This window comes from Elephantulus edwardii, unplaced genomic scaffold (genome assembly GCF_000299155.1).
Source record: "Elephantulus edwardii isolate Elephantulus edwardi_28Jun2011 unplaced genomic scaffold, EleEdw1.0 scaffold00086, whole genome shotgun sequence".
In the NCBI taxonomy this organism is placed as follows: Eukaryota; Metazoa; Chordata; class Mammalia; order Macroscelidea; family Macroscelididae; genus Elephantulus; species Elephantulus edwardii.
In genome coordinates, this window is record NW_006399836.1 from 7,713,303 (window position 1) to 7,734,943 (window position 21,641).

The 21,641-nt window shown below is 44.1% G+C and overlaps 1 protein-coding gene across 1 annotated transcript in view; it reads left to right on the top strand.

The window, feature by feature from the left end:
- FAM227A (family with sequence similarity 227, member A) overlaps window positions 1-18,560 on the top strand; it is a 68,015-nt gene extending 49,455 nt beyond the window's left edge. Inside the window, exons 7-11 of the mRNA XM_006890206.1 lie at window positions 1,284-1,384; window positions 6,116-6,273; window positions 12,257-12,409; window positions 13,264-13,404; window positions 18,434-18,560. Coding sequence (XP_006890268.1) covers window positions 1,284-1,384; window positions 6,116-6,273; window positions 12,257-12,409; window positions 13,264-13,404; window positions 18,434-18,560 — 680 coding nt within the window. The remainder of the gene's footprint in view (window positions 1-1,283; window positions 1,385-6,115; window positions 6,274-12,256; window positions 12,410-13,263; window positions 13,405-18,433) is intronic.
- Window positions 18,561-21,641: the final 3,081 nt, after the last annotated feature.

The following is a 21,641-nucleotide window of genomic DNA, read 5'->3' on the forward strand; positions in this document are numbered from 1 at the left end:
TTCTTTCCCTCATCTGTTTCAATGCAGTATACGCAGTTTATCCAGTTTTTCTCAGTCTTACCCCAACCCTGATATCAGTCCCATTTTATAGCAGTGGCACTATGTAGTATTTGTTCTTTTGCGACTGAGATATTTCACTCAGCATAACGTCCTCCAGGGTGACCCATTTTGAATAATATTGCATGAGTTCCTTGTTTTTCAATGCAGCCTAGTATTCCATTGTGTTAATATACCACAGCTTCTCTATCCATTTGTTTGTTGATGGGCACCTGGGTTGTTTCCAACTCCTTGCTATTATGAACAAAGCCGCAATAAACATGGGTGTGCATACCCCCTCCCCTTTTTTAACACAGTGCCTTTCCTGATGTTGGTCAGTGTTTAAAAAGTCTTTAGATAATGGTACTATGAAATTATTAATATTATAAAACAAACTATGAGTGACTGAAAGAAACAAGTTTTTGGTTTTTTTTTTAAAGCTATTAGATCCTTCTCTCTGTTATTTTTTTTTGTCTGTACTGTATATTGTAGAGTATTCTATAATGGCACCCAAGTCAGTGTTCCACTTCTTACTTGTGTGTCTTTTTATCTCACTAAACCTTGAGTGCTTGAAGATGTCTATTTACAGCACCCACCTGTGGTGCTGGAGAAGAGTATTGAATACCATGGACTGCCAGGAGAACAAACAGGCTCGCCCTAGAGAGGGTGAAACTAGACTGCTCCTTGGAGGCAAGGATTCTGAGACTTCATCTAACATACTTTGGACATGTTTCAAGGAGGGACCAGTTTTTGGAGAGGGACATCATGCTTGGAAGGGTGAAGGGACAGAGAAAGAGAGAAAGACCATCAATGAAATGGATTGATTCAGAGATTGGGGTAATGAGGGTAGGTGTGTAAGAGATAAGGTTGGCACAGGATAGAGCAGGTTTCGGGGTTATTGAACATAGGGTTGCTGTGAGTCGCAAGCAACTCAACAGCACATAACAACAGCATGGCACCTAGCAGAGCACAGAGTAGATATCTGTGAATGTTTGTGAAGGGATAGATAGATAGAGGAATAGGTACAAGGATGGACAGAGAAATAAGTAAGAAGGCAAATGCGTGACTACAAAGGTGTATCTAGTTAAAGTGCAAGTGCTGTTGTGTGCTTTTAACCTGCATCATTTTTCTCTGGTGTCTCCCAAGAAACTTAATACATATTCAGACTTACAAGAAGATGATAAGTCTCATATGTTTTCTCAACTTTTATTTTATTCATTAATGTATTTGTTTTACAAATGTTCTAGGAACAGGGAATTACTATCAAGCAATGATCTTGAGAAAAGTTACCAGTCAAGTCAAGAGGATATCTGAAGCAAGACAACATGAGGCTTCATTACCTAAAGAGGTGAGCACAGGAATGGACATTTAACAGTAGAGACAGAGGGGACAAGAGATGTAATGGGAAAGTCACTTCTGTGAACATGTTAAGAATGGGATCATATTAGGTACATGGTGACAAATACAGTTTAGAAATCGCTTAAGAGAGGTAGATACAAGGTGGTAGAGTGTTCTGTCTGGGTTTGTTCCAAGGTTTACTGCCTTGCTCAAAATTCAGAAGCCTGGGTATAGTTGTTGTTGTTATATGCCGTCAAGCGACCCTATATACAACAGCCCTAAACCCTGCTCTATCCCTTGCCAATCTTATTGTCTCTGACACACCAGTAAACAGAATCAATCCATCTCATCGAGGGTCTTCGTTTTCTGTGCTGTCTCTCCACCCTCCCAAGCATGATGTCCCTCTCCAAGGACTGATCCTGCCTTGCAACATGTCCAAAGTATGTCAGATGAAGCCTCAGAATCCTTGCCTCCAAAGAGCAGCCTGGTTTCACCTTCTCCCCATTGAACTTGTTTGTTCTCCTAGCAGTCCATGGTATATTCAAGACTCTTCTCCACAGCTCAAAGGCATCAGTGAAAAAAGGCCCACTTCTGTTGCTCAAGTTTCTCCTTTCCTGTGAGCCACGCTTTCCTACTGTAATTGAGATATTCAGTCCTGAAACATGGGTTTTTAATAGGTGGTGACTGACTGATGATTAACATTTAATAAGCGTCGTATGTCAAGTTTCATCATGGTGCGGGCCTAAAGCCAAGATATCATTCAGGAAGAAAGCAAAAGGTTATTATAACGACAGGGGAGAAAGAAAAGACCAAAGTGTATGTCAGAAGAGATTCTGAAATTGCACTAGAGCATTGAGAAGCCAAAACAGAGAAGAAATGACAAAAGAGATGAACAGAAAAGCTCAAGGGGCAGCTTGAGAGGAGAAAAAGTTATCATAACAAAATGTACAAAGAGCTGGAGTCAGAAATTTAAAAAGAACTTGCAACATTTTTCAATATTAAAGAATTGAAAACCAAATTTGAGCTCAAGTCACAACACTGATTGATGCTATGAACAAAACCTTGAATGATCTAGAAAGCATCAAAGGAAAATGGAAGGAATATACAGAGTCACTCATTGTACCAATGAGAATTTGTTGACACAGAAGAAGCATGTGCTCAAGAACCAATGGTAATGAAAGAAGTTCAAACTGCACTAGAGGCAGTTGCCAAAAAGAAGACCCCAGGAATTGATAGAATACCAAATGACATGTTCCCACAAACAGATGTAGCCCTGTTGGACGTGGTCACTAGGTTGTGCTAAGAAATTTGGAAGACAGCTACCTGACTAACTGACTGGAAGAGATCCATATTCTCATTTAAAAAATGTATTATTTTTGTAACATCAAACAGTATTATTAATAACACATGCAAGCAGAATCTTGCTGAACATTCTTTTACAAAACAGCTAGAACAGTACATTGACAGAGAATTGTCAGAAGTTCAAGCTGGAGTTAGAAGAGGCCATGGCTCCTGGGATATCATGTAGATCTTGGGAGAAAACAGAGAATACCAGAAGAAAGTCTGTTTGTGTTTTATTCACGATGCAAAGGCATTGGACTGTGTGGATCATAACAAATTATGGCTAACATTGAAAAGAATGAGAATCTCAGAACACTTACATGTGCTCTTGTGAAACCTTTACCTAGACCAAGAGGCTATTGTGTGAACAGAGCCAGGAAACAATTCATGGTTTAGAATAAAGAATAGTATGTGTAGTGGCTGCATCCTTCCCCCATACCTATTCAATCTATATGCTGAGCAAATAATTTGAGAATTACAAAGAATGTGGTGTCAGAATTGGAGAAGATTCATCAACATCCTGTGTTATGGAGATGATATAACTTTACTTGTTAAATGTGAGGAAAACTGTTTTCTTCAGAAGATCAAAGACTATATAGTCTACAATATGGATTGTACACCAACATCAAGAAAACAAAAATCCTCACCACAGGGCCAATAGATGACATCAGATGTAGAAAAGATTGAAATTGTTAACCATTTCATCTTACTTGGAGCCACAATCAACACCCTTGATACTAGCAATCAAGAAATCAAAAAACCAGGAGTAAACAAATGCTGACAAGGTTGTGGAGAGAGTGGAACTCTTATTCACTGCTGGTGGGAATGTAAAACAGTACAACCACTATGGAAATATACAGTACAGCACTTTCTCAGAAAGTTGGAACTAGAAATACCTTTTGACCCAGCAATTCCACTACTGGGAATATACCCTAAAGAAACCCAAGCCACGACTCAAACAGATGTATGTCCACCATGTTTATTGATGCATTATTCACAATAGCAAAGAGATGGAAGCAACCCAAGTGCCTGTTAATAAAGAAACGGATAAAAAACTATGATACATCCACACAATAGAATACTATGCAGCACTGAAAAACAACAATGAAATAGTAAAACCTTACACAACATGGTGGAGCCTTGAGGACATTATGCTTAGTGAAATATCTCAGTCACAAAAGGACAAGTAATGCCACTGTTGTTATAAAATAGGATAGACATGAAGGATTTGAGAAGGGAATGAGGAAAGAGTATCCACTGCATTAAACTGCATTAAAGAAGATGAGGAGAAGAACTGTCCGAAAGGAATCTATGACTGTGCAGTATGTGTATGACAACAGTCTGGAGCAAGGGATGCATTGCTGGGTGGGATGAGAGAAGGGAAGGAAGGAGAAGAAAATGTGCAACAATGAATAAATAAAAGAAGGAAAACAAATTTAAAAAAGAAATCAATAGACGTGTGGTATTGGGAAAACCTGTTGTCAAGGACCTCTCAAAAGTGCTAAAGAGCCATGAGGTCAGTTTAAAGACCATAGTGCACCTGATCCAAGCCATGGTTTTTTAATTTACTTACTATGCATCTGAAAATTAGACAGTGGATATGGATGAAAGAATAAAACAAGCTTGGAAGCAGGAGTGGCACCCACTTTCCAAAACGCTTGCCTCTAGAAACTCTGTGAACTTGGAGAAAAGATGAAAGTTTTGCATTTAGGACTTTCATTCATAGGTTCGCTATGGGTCATCTATGACTCTACGGCACTTAACAAAGAAACTACATGGATGACAGAAGAAGAATCTATGCCTTTGAGTTGTGGTGTTGGATAGGAGCACAGAATATCCCTTGGACTGTCAAAAGAACAAATAAATATGTCTTGGAGAAAGTGCAGCCAGGGTCCTCCTTGGAGGCAAGGATGGTGAAGCTTCATCTCATCTCCTCTGGGCATGTTGTTATGAGGGGCCAGCCCTTGGGGAAAAACATCTTACTTGGAAAGGTGAAGGGTCATCATAGGAGAGGAAGACCTTCCACAAGTTGGATTGACACAGTGACTGTAACAATGGACCCAAGTATATCAGAGATGATGAAGGTGGCGCAGGATGGGGCAGGGTTCAGATCTTCACAGGGTTCGGTTGTTCACAGGATCTCTGTGACTCATAGTTGACTCAATGGCAAAACACAAGATCAACAACTTATGTCAAGTGCTGTCCTGAACCCTATATATACATGCAGTACCGTCTGAGCCCTCTGAGACAATTACTGTCATTATTTGCCTTTTTATTAGTGAGAAAAGTGGTGCTCAGATGGGTGACCTTGGAGGACTTTATGCTAAGTGAAATATCTCAGTCACAAAAGGACAAACGCTGTATGGTGCCACTGTTGTAGAATGGGACTGACATCAGGGTTTGGGTAAGACTGAGAAAAACTATGTTTTTCTATCCATAGAAAAACTATGGATAAATTATGTATATGACACTGAAACAGATGAAGGAGAGAATGATTTAAAAACGATATATTATGCTTATCACAAGAGTCCAGAATTAAGGTTGCATAGTGGAGTGTACTCGGGGCGGTGGGAGGGGTGCAGGGGGAATTGTATACCAAAGAAAGAATTTTTATTTTATTTTTCAAAGAGAGATGCAAACTGGGGTGGGGAGGGCTGGGCAGGGAAAAAAGTGAAACAATGAATGAATGCAAATCCAAAATTTCTGTAAATGTTAGTTAAAATTAATAAGATAAAAAAAAAGTGGTGCTCAGAGCAGATAACGAGTTTGTCCAAGAACTCAAAGAAATGAGTGAGGACGTCAAGACTAGCATGGAGGCAAGCATGTCAGTGAGTCTGAGCTCTGGAGCCAGACCATAGCACATAAGAGGCATCATCTTCAGTTGACATGAATTTTTTATTCCTCCTGCTGCCTTCAGGGAGCCCTGGTGTTGCAATAGTTAATTGTCTCTGGGCCATGTGTCAACGGTGGCATCATTTTTCCTTTGGTGGACTTCATGATTGCTTCTCCTTCAGCACGTAGGGCATTCTAGCCCTTTTCTCTGGCGGTGTAGTGCTTTATGTATCATTTTGATAATTGGAGTGCCAGTGACTCACATCCTCCTGCTGTTCCTTGGGAGAAACATGGGCTGTCTCCTCCTGTAACGGTCCTCAGCCTCAGAAGCCAGACAGAGGTCACTGTGAGTTGGCATCAGCTCCAGCCTAGTGGGTTTGATTTGGTTTTAACTTTAAGCTGTCCTTATTATCTTCAGTGTGCATGTTAGCATCCGAACCATCTTCCCTCCTTCGGGTGATTTTCTAAGGAGACCAGCATCACAGGGGATGAGCGTCTTAATTTCCCACAGTGCCGGCGGTGAAAGTGGCAGTGTCCTTCATCACCTTCTCTTCTCCTCCCTCCTCAGTCTCACCCTGCCTGCAAGGGCCCTGAGATGGTGGAAAGCAGCTTCAACATTTACGGGAAGAGCCCTCTGATTGTGCACTTCCTCTACAACTACTCCGTTCTGCGCCAGCACGGCCAGGATGTGTTGGTCGTCAGGAAGGAGCCGACCAAGATCATCCCATATCCTTGCCACCTGCAACGAGGGTCTGTGCTCCTCTAGGTCCCGCTTCCCCTTCCCAGAAGCCAGGGCTGGGGAAGAGAACTCAGCCCTCAGCATGGCATGTGGCACACAGTGGGTATCAGTCAAAGGTGACCATTGATGGGAGCATCAGGGTCAGAATCTCGCTTCTTTGACTCCAGATTTACCTCATGGACTGTCTGTGGGGCCTTGGACAAGTTGACTGTCCCTATGTGCAAAATCATGTTTTTCCTACTTACCAGAGTGAGTGGGAGCACTGGTGGCTTAGTGGTAAGGAATAGGGCTGCCAGTGAAAGGTATGCCGTTCAAATCCACCAGCTGTTCTGTGGAAGAAAGATGAGCAGTCTTCTCCTATGTGATTTACTGCCTCTGAAAGCCCACTGGAGGGTCAACTGTGGGTCAGGTTAGACTTAATGGGGCACAACCAATAACAGAATGAACAGTGTGCCGACTAGGCATGCGAACTTACTTTAAGACCAGATAATGTTTCCTAGATGCTCAGAATGCCCCCAGAGTGTATCCAGATCAGGTCTGGTGCCCACATGTTTTTCACATAACACCCTCTTCTTACACAGCCTTCCTTTAGGTTGTTGTGTGCTGTCAAGTTAATTCGGACTCATAACAACCTTCCAGGAATGACTCGACTTGCCCCACAGGATTTCTTTGGCTGTAATTGTGTGTATGTGTTTACTGAGCAAGACATACCAGTTCACCTGTTTCTACACGTACAATTCTGTGATCCAGCGGCATTGACTTTGTTCCTTGAGTTGCATATTTATTCTCACCTCCTTTTCTGAGTCAGTCCTCCCCCATTAACAGAAACTCACTGCCTTAGAAAGTTCCTACCTTCTGAGTTGCTCCTGTCAATTGATGCCTTATAAAAAGTTCAGGGAGCACTGGTGGCCTACTGGCAAGAAATTGTGTTGTAGTCCTAAAGGCACACGGTTCGAGTCCACTAGGTGCTCCATGAAAGATGGATGGGTAATCTCCTCCTGTGAAATGAACTGCCTCTGAAAACCTGCCAGAGTGTCAGCTATGGGTTGATTCCAACTTGGCAGTTCACAAAGATGTAGACAACAAAGACAGTTCTAAGAGCACAACTCTTTAGGCAGACATTTGTTTACTACTTAAGTTAGGTTATTATTTGGCTCTAAGGTGACTTCAGGAGATAGTTTTGGTTGAAAGTTTAAAGATGACCTAAAGGCAGCAGTTTCAAGTGTAGAGACTAAGATGCACCTCATTCAGGCCATGGTCTTCACAATTGCTTGCTATGCTGGACAGTGATTAACAATGACAGAAGAAGAACCTGTGCCTTTGAGTTGCAGTGCTGGAGAAGAGTATTGACATACCATAGACTGCCAAGAGAACAAACAGGTTTATGCTGGAGAGGGTGAAATCAGGCCCTTGGAGGCAAGGATTTTGAATCTCTGCCTCCCATACTTTGGGCATGTGGCCAGGAGGGACCAGTGCCTGGAGAAGGACATTATTCTTGAGGGGGTGGAGGGACAGCACAGGAGAGGAAGACCCTGGATGAAATGGATTGACACAGTAAACTGGGATAATGAGGGTAGGTGTGTTGGAGACAGTTCAGGATAGGGCAGGATTCAGAGCTATTGTACATAGGGTTGCTGTGAGTCACAGGCAACTCAGTTGCACATAACAACAACCAGCTTCATTGGCTCCAGTGTAAAATATGTGAGAATTTTAAATTCTGTTCAGCATTTCCACCCCCTTTGATCAGCATTTTTAATCAAAATGTTCACTAGTGGTAAAGACTATACTGTTTATGGGAACTGACTGCCAGGTCTTTTCCTGCAAACACTCAGGCCACTATAGACCGCTGGGACCTTTTGATTAGCACCTGAACATCTAACAACTACACCACATACCTCTCTTCCATGCCTGTCAGCAAATTCCTGGCCCTGGTGGCTCTTATGCTGAGGACTTTTAAAAAATGGTCAGATTTCAAGAAAGTAGGTGTGGGCTGTGTGGGCTGTGTGGACCTCCAGTTTTTAGGATAAATATCAGAGAAATCTTAAGCTACATGCAAGTTTCCATAAGGGTTGAGAACATGAGGTTTGAATTAAATAGACCTAGAGTCAATGTTAAAAATTAATTCTTGCAAAAGATAAGGCCCCAGGAATAGATGGTATACCAGTTGACATATTTCAGCTAACAGGTGCTGCCCTAGAACTGCTCACCAAGTTGTGTCAAGAAATCTGGAGAACAACCACTTGGCCAACTGACTGGAAGAGATCTGTATTTGTTCCCATTCCAAAGAAAGGAGCTCCAACAGTGTAGAAATTATCGAACAATATCATTGATTTCACATGCAAGCAAGATTCTACTGAAGATTATCCAAAAACAACTGGAACAGCACATCAGCAGAGAACTGCCGGAAGTCCAGGCTGGGTTTAGAAGGGGTCGTGGTACTAGGGATATTGTAGCTGATGTTAGATGGATCTTAGCTGAAAGCAGGGAATACCAGAGGAATGTCTGTTTCATTGACTATGCAAAGGCATTTGACTGTGTGGACCATAACAAATTGTGGCTGACGCTGAGAAGAATGGGAATCCCAGATCGTGCTAATGCAAAACCTCTACTTGGACCAGGAGGCAGTCCTCAGAACAGAGCAAGGAAACACTGTATGGTTCAAAATTAGAAAGGGTGTATGCCAGGGATGTGTCCTATCTCCATACCTTTTCAACCTATATGCAAAACAGATTTGGGAGGCTGGGCTGTATGAGGAGCAGTGTAGCATCAGGACTGGAGGAAGATTCATCAACAATCTTCATTCTGCAGATGCACAACCCTGCTTTCTGAAACTGAGGAGGACCTGAAGCACTTGCTGCAGAGTGTCAAGGACTGCAGCCTAAAATATGCATTGAGGCTCAATATAAAAAAAACCCAAATTCTCACTACTGAGCCAATTGGCAGCATCAGGATGGATGGTGAAGAGATTGAGATTGTTAACAGCTTTAGTTTGCCTGACTCCAGTAGCCAGAAATTAAAAGACACATTGTGATGGGAAAGTCTGCTGTTAGAGACCTCTCCAAAATACTGAAGAGACTAAGGTGCGACTGATACAGTCCATGGCCTTTGCCATCATTTGCTATGCATCAGAGAGCTGGACAATGACTTGGGAGACTAGAAGGAGAATTGATGCCTTTGAGCAGTGATGTTGGAGAAGAGTATTGAATATACCATGAACTGCGAACAGGTTTGTCCTAAGGAGGGTTAAACCAAGCTGCTCCTTGGAGGCAAAATTTCAGAAACTTCATCTGACATACTTTGGATATGTTGCAAGGAGAGACCAATCCTTGGAGAAAGATGTCATTGCTTGGGAGGGTGGAGGGACAGTGCAGGAGAGGAAGACCCTTTATGAGGTGGATTGATTTAGTGACTAGGGTAATCGGGGTAGGTGTGTCGGAGACAGTGAGGTTGGCACAGGATTGAGCAGGGTTTATGGCTGCTGTACACAGGGTCGCTATGAGTCGCAGGTGATTTGACAGCACACAACAAGAGAGTCAAGAACCACTCTACCACCCACCAGCTTAGACAGGTTCCATCTTCTCTCTGGGCTTGACTTGTTCACCTGTAAGCTGGATAACAGACCAGGCTCATAGACACCATTAAGACAGATCACAAAAACAGCCTCACACAGAGCTTGACAGATAAGGAGTACTTGATTACGTGCCAGCAGTCAGCTCCACATCAGGGGGAGCGTCCATGGAACTAGGTAAACCTTTGCTTCTCTTGTCCAGTAGAGTTTTACTCCCACGAACATAAAATATGTCTGTATGCAATGAATACTAACAACTCCTATTTCACATACTTTAGTGTCTATAGAGAGCTTTTCTGTACATCACCTCATTTGTTCTGAAAGACAGCATTGTTGTTACAGGTCATCGAGTTGGAACCAATTTATCAATCACTCCCCAGCTGGTTGTCAGAGGCTGTAAATCTCACAGAAAGAGATAGCCTGTCTTTTTTGAACCACGTGTCTTTGGGCTGGCAGTGCAACTCCATACCCACTAAGTCACCAGAGCTCCCTGAAGACAGCATTATTGTGGTGGTGATGGTGTGCCATTGCATTGGAACGGACTGGTAGCCCACTCTCTGGCAGGTTTTCAGTCAGCTTAATCATTTGGGAGGAGATTTCCCCTCTTTCCCCTGGAAGTAGCTTTTGGATTCAAACTACATGCCTTTGAGATTGAAGCACAGTTTCCACTAGGCCACCTGAGCTGTCTAAAGATAGCATGTTGTTGTTGTCGTCAGGTGTCATTGAGTCATAGACGGCTCATAGCAATCCTATGAGTGGAAGACCTGAACACTTGTATAACTTTGGTCTTTTTGCCATGTTCATAGATTTTCCAGAGACAGGCCATTTCCGAAGTGGGTGCGACACCTGCTTCTAAGTTTGTTTTAATCGGGAAGCACCACCAAACACCGTTCACCATGAGTAACCATTATCACATTTGGCACATCAGTGCCACAGTGTTTAGCATCACAGCAACCACGAGTTACCTCTGTGCAGCACATGGACAGACCAGTGCTATACTACTTAGAAGAGTGTCATGAAAAATGACTATTGCTAGACCTGGCTTTGAATCCCACTGGAGCAACCCCCTGACCTTGAGAGCTCCTTCACGTGACTTATCATTTGAGTTCAATGTATTTATTCTGTCTTAAAATAAGAATAGCTAACCCTTAAACACTAGCGTTGTGACTAGGATTTTAGTGGCATACAACTGATAATTTAAAACAAAGAAAGAAAAAAAGCTATTATTGATGTTATTTACCAGTTCCACTGCCGCTGAATCAGTTCTTACTCCAAGTTACCCTGTCAGATGAGGTTTCCAGCCTGGACCTCCTGCATATGCGTATGGTGGCTGGTGGGTTCTGTCCAGCAGCCTTTTGGACAGCAGCCACACACCGTAACCACTCTGCCACTTCGGTTCCTTATTACACTATGTATGTGGTGCCAGCGAGTCAGGACCGACTTGGAGCCGACCTCCACTGGGTCTCCAAGGCTGTAAATCAAGCAGAGAGTGCCCGTTTTCCTCCCAGGGAGTCCGTGGTGGATGTGAACCGATAGACATGGCTTTGAATTAGCAGCACAGCTCCCTGCAGACGAGCCATAAGGTCAGTGTAACTGTCCCTGATTTATAGATGAAGAAATTGAGCCATCAAGCATGACCTGCTTCCTGTCCGAGTTTGCACAGCTCCCAACTCTAAGGTCGCCGAGGAAGGACGGAACCCAGTTCAGGCCAAGAAAGACAGTTTATAAGAGAAGAATCCACCGGGCTGGCCCTCAAGCAGACCAGTCCCCACTAAAAGTTAAAGAGGGGTTTATATTCTCTTACAAGGGACTTGGGGAAGGGGATGCTCACAGATGTTTTCTACAAGATAGGGGTCTCATAACTATTTCTGGGGAAAGGGGGTAGGGTAGTTTCACATCCTTGACAGAGAGAAAAAGCATAGCTGCTGTTTCCTGTGATTGGATTCTTTCAGTAGCCGTTCTGGGAGAGGAAGGAGAGGGCTCTGCAGTTCCTAATAGTGGGGTGAGCTTAGCTGGCCTCTTGCAGGAGAAAGAGGTGGCCTCTGCCCCTAAAGCCTGCAGCCTCGGAAACCCTGTGGGCAGTTCAGCCCCAGCACCGGGGTGGTTGTAAGTCATAGTCAACTCAGAGCACCCGGCAGCCACAGCAATGGCAGCCTTTCCTCGGCAGGAGGAGAGCAGGGCTTTGTGATAAATGGACTATGGCCTGGCCAAAGAGGTCAGGTCAGCCTCTTACATCCCAGAGACGCCGTTTCCTGCTCAGGTAGCCGTCATCCTCCAGAAGGAACAGGCTCTTTTTCCACTCCCATGTCCCTCTCCCCTGCCTCCTTGCCCACTAAGCACATTAAGTGAATGCAAAGGGTCAGGACCAATAGTGTGGAGTTTTCCTTAACAGTAAAGACCACTGAGTCTGTCCCTACGTATGATGACATCATCAAGCAGGCCCTGACCAACATGAAGAACCGGAGGGAGAACTTCTCCCAGCTGAGCCGGCTCCACTGGACTGAGTGGAATTATTTTGACAAGTACCTGAAGCAGCAGCAAGAACTCTTCTCCAGGTACTGAAGGCTGTGGGAGTGTGGCACGTCTCAGCATTTGCTGTATCATATATGACATGGGATGTATTTTGGGCTGCTAACGTGAGCGGTCAGTGGTGCAAGTCCACCAGCCACTTTGCAGGGAAAATAGAGGCAGAATCCTCCCATCACGATTGGGAACCTGGTTAGAGGGCTGTGGCATGTCGAATTCGACTTGATGGCATAGGTGCGGCTTGGTAAGAAGAGGCTCCCAGCCTTTGCTGTGGTTTATAACTGCACATGCAACAGGCAAGGTGATTGTGATGGGAATTTGTTTTGAGTAGGAGTTGGTTTCTTCATTTCCACAAAGGCAGATGTACATTAAAGGGCAGGAAGTTGTCTCCAGGCCAGCTGCTGACAGCCACAGCGCTGCCTGTACGTCTGTTCATTGACTTCAGGGATGACACTTCTCTCCTCTCTGTATGCTCAGGGTGGATGTGACACCCGGTCCACAGCAGGCAGCTGGCAGGGACTCGGTGACTGTGGCTGCTTTGTGTTCAGTTCCTTGCTTCTGACAGGTGTAATTCGTGAGTTTGTAAATATCTTCCTCCCTGTCCAGTTGCAGGACTTCCTGGGTGCCACAAACGATTAAGCACTCAACTGCTGGCCTAAAGGTTGGTTGTTTGAGCCCAGCTAGAGGCACCTCAGAAGCCAGGCCTGGCGACCTGCTGTATTGCCTTGGAAACCCTGGGGAGCAGCTCTGCTCTGCACACCCGGGGTTGTCATGAGTTGGGATTGATTTGACTGCAACTAAAAACAACTGGGAGTGGAGCCTCTAGAGAGAACACTCTGGCCTCTTCAGTCCTTTGTCATGTATATCTGTGCTTTCTCCCCAGGAAGATGAAGAAAATCGACCAAAAAGCAGCAGAGAAGAAGCAGGCAAACCACGCGTTCATCCCACCTTCCACCTTCGTTGAGGAGTACCTGGAAAAGAGGTCCAGAGGAAGCCTTCAGAAAGAGTCCAAATTCCTTTCAAGGTCTGTTCAATCTGAGGCAGGGGCTGAACTAGAAGTGTGGGTGGTTAAGAACGCCCAGTCCAGAAACTGACTGTCCACTGTTAGTCCAGAGCACAGATGAGAACCTACAGGGGCGGAGAGCCTGGACTCACGGTCGGGGGACCGTGCAGGTAGAGATGGGGAGGACACAACCCACTGAGAAGTAGGTCCCCAGTGTCCCTGAAACTCATGTAGGAACTGTGTTGTGTGTTTTGGTTGTGTATCCCGTCATCAAAAAGGGGAGGGGGGAAGCTTTGTTTAATAAAAGAATTCATATCACATCAGAAGAAGCACATACAAGTTCATCCCAAGGCTGGGGTCAGGAGTGTATCTAGGCCACTCCCTTCTGCATGCAGAGACTCAACCCTCACAGTTCTTTTATTATTATTCATGGTTGTAGCAAGAGCTGCCACAGCTTTTCTGCTGTCTCTGTGCCGAGTATTGGGCTTAGTGCTTTATGAATGGTATTAGAGAGAGCTCCTGGCTTCTATTGGGACAGCAGAGCTGCTCTCCCCCACTTTCCCAGAACATCCACAGAAATGATCAAAGTAGCAGCTGCAACTCTGTTTATCTCTATTAGGGCTGCTAAACTATTCCACCTCCCTTTCCCAGGAGTAACTATTCACGACTCCAGCCTGCTTCCTTATCTTGTACTGAGCAGCTGTGAACATCCTCACTCCCTACTTTCGCTGTAAGACAATATAAAACTCTGAGTAGCCGCAGGTCTCTACTTCAGAGCCAGCCTGGTAGTTTCTCCTCAATAAAACTGTGTTTCTTGGCCTGAACTGGGTTTGTCCTTCTTGGCGACCTTACAGCTACAAAGGCTGGGAAGCCACTCAGACTTATTTCGGCAGAAGGAGACTCAGTGGCTTCGGTAATTGAGACTGGCCCGGACAGGCTGGCTGTAGGCATATTTGGATCTCGGGGCTCAGGGATATTTTCAGATTCTCATTTGCTCTTCATGCTCTTTCCGTCTGTGTGCTGGCTTCCCAAGCTGCTTCTGCTCTCAGAGAAGGAAAGAGCCATGGACGGTTCACCTCTGTCACAACTGAACATGATCTGAAAGGAGAGAGATGCCATCTCTACCTCTGTAAACCAAGCCCCATGGCAGTCTCTGATGACTCTGCTCACCCGTCTGGGCCAGTCAGAGTTCAGGAGGACACAGTGCTACGACTGACTGGCCAGACCCGAGTGGTCCTGTGGCTGGAAGAGAGCAGGGTCAAGTCACTGACCTGGGTGAGATGCTGGCAGACTAGAACACCAAGTTCACTTTGCTTTATTTGTATCTCAGATATCATCACTCCATTGTACTAAATAGAGAAGTCAGGTAAACATGCACTGATGATGGCAGGTCAGAGGGATTCAGGTAAATGAAGAAGTTGCTCCTGAGTGCTGCGTAGTATTCCATCCTGTGAATGTACAAGTTCTCAGTCTGTTTGTTTGTTCATTGGAACTTGAACTATTTGCATTTTCTTGCTATAGTGAATAATACTGTTGTGAACATCAGTGTACAAGCCTCTCTTTGTGTCTCCATTCTGTTTTCCTCAGGGTCTATTTTAATAGTAGGATAGCTGGGTCTTATCATATAATCCACAATGTGAATGAAGAAATGTGTCAAACACAAATGAAACACATTGTATATAAATTTTGTATGCAAATAAATATAAAATTTAAGAAAAACCCAACCAAAAAAAAAAAAAAAAGGAGAGGGAAGAAGTGGCAGTCCTTGCTCTCAAGGACTCCTAGAGGAGGAGGAAGAGATATGTAAACAGCACGCAATAGTGTCCCCCGGGTCATAGGACAGAACTTCAGAAAGGGATAAAAAGCACTTGCAAATCAATTGCACGGTTCGAATCCACCAGATGCTCTGCTAGAGAAGGAGGGACAACCTCCTCCTGTACCAGTCAGATCTGATTTGATGGTACACATACAAAAAAGAATAAAATATTTTAAAAAATCAGTTGCTCCTGAGCCGGCCCTCACTCATCAACACTCTTGAGGATGTCAGAGTAGACTCTGCCCCTCGGGAGCTGACTTTGTGAGAAGTAGATCACCAGGCCTTTTCTCTAAGGCCCCTCTGGGACTCAGACCTCAGCCTTTGCATGTTAACCATTTGCAGCACCCGGGGGCCCTTTCTTAAGGGACCAGAGTAGGAAACGCGCCATTGGAGGAGTCCCTGCCAAGGTTCTGAATTGATCCGCCTGCTCTTCCTCCCACCATCTGGCAGATTCCAGGGATGCCTTTGAAATCCCACTGAATCTTTTTTGTTTTCCCCTCACTAATTTTTGTTGATGTCTTTTTAGTCCCCCAGGGAAAGAAAAGGAGATGATGAGGACCATGCTATTTACCTCTCCCCCTCATCTCCGAGCCTTGAGGACTCCAAAGATTTCCTCAGAGTTTTTAAAACTACCGTAACCAGGCAGGATGGAATAGCAGGCACCACCACGGAGAACTGTGGCCCGAACCTGGGAACAGAAATATCTCGTCCCAGAAGAAGTGAAGGATTCTGTTACAGCCTTTCCCAGCCAGAACTTTCCTAGTCAGAACAAGGGTGGGGACTTTTGTGCTTGAAGAGTTGCTCATTTATCTTAAAATCTTATGCATTCTTCTTAAAATCTTTTCAGTAGTAATATTTTCAGTCAATTTATATTATGGTAATGATGACCATTTATTGACTGTTTTATTGGAGGTAAGCATTGGAACATATTGCAAATGATCTCACATAACCTTCGCGCCAGCCCTCTGAGATAAGGATTCCTGTTGGGGACTGGAGAGTGATTCTGTCGCACCTCAACAACCCCCTGTCACAGAGCAGAACTGGCTCAGCAGGTTTTCTTGGCTGCTGGGTTCCAGGAGCCCTTTAACTGTGAGCCATCAACGCTCCTGAGGTGGGCATGGTTCCTGCATATTTCACCGTGGCCAATCCGGGTTCAGGAGTTGTTGCCAAGGCTCCTGGCACAGACCTGGGAGATATCCAGTGGACACAGCACCACCTTTGTCTCCTTAGGTGCCTAACACTTGGTGGACAGAAGGTGGGTGCATCAACTGTGGGGCTCCAGACACCTCTTTCAGTCCACTGAGGAATGGTGACATCAGATCTTCCAGAGACCACTCTTCCCCTGCAGATCCTGGAAGGGAAGTTGAGTGGCACGACCTTTGTCCTACGCTGGTCATATTCTGTCAGGAGTTTCATTGATTTCTTAGAACAGTTTTGGAAAGTTTTTCAGAGGAATCCTCTGAGGCCCACGTGAGCTGAAACCACTATCTTCCAGGCCTCTCGTGGCGTTCCCCATTGCACCCAGAGAGAGGGTTCAAATATTCCCCTCTCATCACACTCCTCCTTTTCTTAAAATCTACACTGACAGAGCGGTGGGACACCCCCCCCCCAAGGACCATGACCCTTAGACATCCTTCATACCTGGATCTGAACTCACCTTAGGATCCTTTTTCAGCCAAATAAAACCTAGGCCTTCAACACTTGTGATAAATGTTCTCCTCAAAACAGCCAACCACATGAGGCCAAAAGGGCAACATTTGCTTCTAAATGAAGCTCAGAAAGAAAGTCAGAGCAAGAAAAAAGGATGCATGGATATGGGGAAGCCAAGGAGGAAAAGGGAGAGTGTTGTCATATTAAGGGAATTTAAACAAAAATGTATATAAATTGTTGAACAGATCCTTACACTCATTCTACGATAATGGTTTTATACAATATTTATCCTTGTGGGACTAAGTTAGTTCACTCAGCATAATGTTCTCCAGTCCCTCCCAAGGTAGGTAGTAATTTACAAAATCATTGCTCCTGCATCCTGCATAGTATTCCATTGTGTGAATGTACCATAATTTCTCAATCCTAATTGTATAAAACTATTATTGTAGAATGAGTATAAGGATCCAAGAGGGATGGGAGAGGTTGGAAGTAAAGCGATAAGGATGTGCAGGAGGAGGGGAGATTAATCCTAGGGTTGTACAGTTTATTGGGTTGGGATATGAGGGAAATGGAAAGAATTTGTTCTTGAAAATAATGTGTTCAAATTTTATAAGTTAGTGGAAAATTTAAAAAATAATAATAAAAAAAATTGTTGAACAGAAAACTAATTTGCTCTATAAACTTTGACCTAGCACTCTTCCTCCCTCCCTCCCTCTCTCTCTCTCTCTGTCTCCTATTTCTCCTCATTGCCCTAAGGGTTATAAAGATAAAATCTAACACTTAGACATGAGTCCTTCAGCAAGAGGGCCCTTCTCTATTTCCTCTCCATCAGCCACTCCCACCTGCACTCAGCAGGCTGAGTGCCCCCTACCCACACCTTGCTTGAATAGGCCTGAGCTTCTGAGCTCTCCCAGCCCCCTCCTCTCCCTGGCCAGCTCCTACTCCTTCAGAGTCACATCAGCTGTCCCCTCCTCCAGGAAGCTTTCCCTGACTCCCACAGGGTTTAGTGCTTCCCTTCCAGTTTCTCAGACCTTTCTTCAGCATGACAATTGGCCGCACCCAGAGCATTTTGAGGAACTGCTTTGGGAAAACTCTGCCTGCCATGTTGGGACAGCCTTTTCTGGAGAAAGCAGTCAGCGAGGGATTGTGGGTTTCAGCGCGAGAACTGGGGAGAATCCAGCTGTCAGGGCACATGAGCCACAGTAAAGGGGACTCTTTGAAGAAGCTCAACACAGTAATATTGTTGCAGATTTCTGGCACCCCACGGGCATACATCTCTCAAATGAACTTTGTAGACAGTTGACTATTCTACAAATTGAGGCTTGTGTCACCTTTGCATCAAACAGCCTTTTTTAAATCAGCACCCGTTTCCAGAAGCTCATCATTGATCTCAAAATCTCCTCCCAACCCATGCAGACACTTAGCTATAAATCTATCAATTTCCCCTTCGTTTTCCAGACTCTGACCTGCTTCCCCCTGAGCTTGATTTCTAGACAGCCTGTAATCCTAGGGGGATTCCCCTTCTTTGTCTTCTTGATTGTGCTGGTCTCTTAACCAGTTTCTGTCTGTCTTTTTTTTTTACAGAGAGGCAAAGACCCCCAAGACGTCAAAACCAGTGAGGTCGAAGAAGAACATAATGCTCTTTGACCTCTCGTCTTCCAGCTCCCTAGAGGAATCCCTGGCCGGAGACCCAGAAGAAGCAGCCTTGTAAATGAAGCCTGCACATGAGGAATTTCACCTCTAAAAGTAGTATTAGTCATTCCCATCTAGGGAACAAAGAATATTAAAGTTCCAGAGGCAGGCTTGAAACTGGAGTTAAATGATTTCATTCATGCATTTACAAATTTATTCACTTATTTATTAATAATAATAGTGTGGATTCAAAATGTATTAATTTGTTAATTGATTGCCGTCAAGTCAAGCATGACTCATAGCAACCCTGTGAACTAAAGACCGGAAGCATTGAAAACCAAGGAATTCATGAAATATTATGCAAAATGGATGACCCTGGAGGACGTTATGTTGAGTGAAATATCTCAGTCACAAAAGGACAAATACTGCATAATGCCACTGTTGTAAAACGGGACTGATAAAGGGATTGAGGGGGAGGCTGAGAAAGATGGGATAAATTATGTATACTGCATTGAAACAGATGAGAGAGAAAACTGTTTAAAAGGTATGTATGATTAGGTATTATTGTCATGATATGAGCCCAGAATGGAGGCTGCAGAGTGAAGTGGACTTGGGGGGAGGGATTGTATAACAATAAAAGAATTTTTCTTTTACTTTTCAAAGAGAACATTGAACTGGAGGGGGAGGGGTGGGCTGGAAGAAAAGTGCAACAATGAATGAATAGAAATCCAAAATCTCTGTAAATTTTCATTAAAATTAATGATGATAATGATAATAATAATAAAAGACTTAAAGCCTTTCTATAACTAACAAACTATCATTGTTTCTCAAAGTTCATAGAATTTCCAGAGGCATGTTTTTTAGTGTGGAATATACAGCATTTTTTTGTTAGATAGTGGTGATCATAAGAAATACTATTTATTGAAGACTTAGGTACTGGGCTAAGTCCTTCTTAGACATTGAACCCTTCCAGCAGACTGCGGATTACAATCTCCATTTCTCATAGGTGATACCGTGGGTTGAAAAAACTGGCTTGGAGCAGTTGAACACACGTACACCTCTGAACTGGGGGGTGGGGCACAGAGCTGAATAAGTTTGGGGGTCTAAGGTTTATCATTGAGATGTCTTTCTTAGCCAATCTCTGTTACATTGTTGTTGTTATGGGCCATCTAGTTGCTTGCAACTCATAGCGGCCCTATTTACAACAGCCCTAAACTCTGCTCTATCCTGTGCCAATCGCACAGTCTCAGACACACTCATCCCGATTACCCCAGTCACTGAATCAATCCACCTCATAGGGGGCCTTCCCCTTGTGCACTGTCCCTCCACCCTCCCAAGCATGATGTCCCTCCTTGCTACATGTCCAAAGTATGTTAGACGGAGCCTTAGAATTCTTGCCTCCAAGGAGCAGCCCGGTTTGACCCTTTCCAGGATGAATCTGTTTGTTTTCCAATCCCACCTGAATTTCAGAACCATCTCAGGAACAGGTTTGAGGCCTGAACACTAATGAGTGAAGACCAGATGAGTTGTGGGAGGATATCAAGGATACCATCCAAGAAGAGTGCAAACGTTCATTACAAAGACAGAAGAGGAAAAAAAGACCAAAATGGATGTCAGAAGAGACTCTGAAAATTGCACTGGAGCGCAGAGAAGCCAAAGCAGTGGGAAGAATTCAAGGTACTAAAGACTTGAATAGAAGATTTCAAAAGGCAGCACGGGACGACAAAGTAAAATATTACAATGAAATGTGCAGTGAGTTGGAGTCAGAAAATAAAAAGGGCCGAACTCGCTCAGCATTTCTTAAGCTCAAGGAACTGAAGAACAAATTAAAACCTCAAATTGCTATAATCAAGGATGCTTTAGGCAGAATATTAAATGATCCAGAAAGAATTAAAAGAAGATGGAAAGAATATACTGAGTCACTGTATCAAAAGGAATTGGCAAACACAGAAGAATTTAATGAAACAACATATGAGCAAGAGCCTATGGTGATGAAAGAAGTTCAGGCTGCTTTGAAGAATAGCAAAAAATAAGGCCCCAGGAATAGATGGTATACCAATTGACATATTTCAGCTAACAGATGCTGCCCTGCATGTGCTCACCAAGTTGTGTCAAGAAATCTGGAGAACAAACACCTGGCCAACTGACTGGAAGAGATCTATATTTGTCCCCATCCCAAAGAAGGGTGACCCAACAGAGTTGGGAACAATCTCTCTGTTGCATACCGAGGGTAAAATATTTTTATAATTATTAATAATGAGATAGCCAGGATTGAGATAAGAGAAAGATGAGGGGGGCCAGCAGTCCTGATGATGGACAGAAGCACCCAAGCCATGCCTCTCTATGTATTTATTGAGAATCATCAGGAAGGTAAACAAAGGAAAATCACAAGGGAGTATTAAACAAAAACAAGGGATCATGGGGAAGTCTTTTGCAGATAAGGCCAAGTTCCTCTCTGTTGTTTACCTTATGCTAATCTCAGGATGGAGGGATTCCTAAATACAAACTAAGAACTTTGTTGACTCTGAGGGAATGCCTTAGTGCCTCAGGGTGAACTCTAGCTTGTGTTATGCCTCCCTTATATCCTGATATGTTGTTGTTGTTGTTATGTGCCCCATTGCTTGTGACTCCCTATGTAAAACAGCCCTAAACTCTGCTCTGTCCTGTGCCAATCGCACTGTGTCTGACATTCCTATCCCGATTACCCCAGTCACTGAATCAGTCCACCTCATAGATGGCCTTCCCCTCCTGCACTGTCCCTCCACCCTACCAAGCATGATAGCATTTGGTTTATTATTAATACTACATTTAATATTCAACTTCCCACAAATCACTCACTGTATCATTTGTGCTGAAGTGATTATTGTACAAGGAGAGAAGAGGAGGATAGAAACAGCCCCACCCTCATCCTCTTCTATAAGCTTATGGGACCTCAGTGCAAGGCACTATCTCCTGTGGAACACTCACCTGCGATGCACCATCCAGCCTGCATCTCCCACAGTCGCCATGCAGCTGTGCCACAACGGACAGTCGACAGGATCCTGGTTCATCACTAGTTTCTGCAAAACCAGTCAGCAAACCTACAGTCACTTGATTCATTCCTCTGTTGTGTCTGAGTCTCTGGAAGACCTTCTAGTGAACCACTGAACCCAAGGGACAT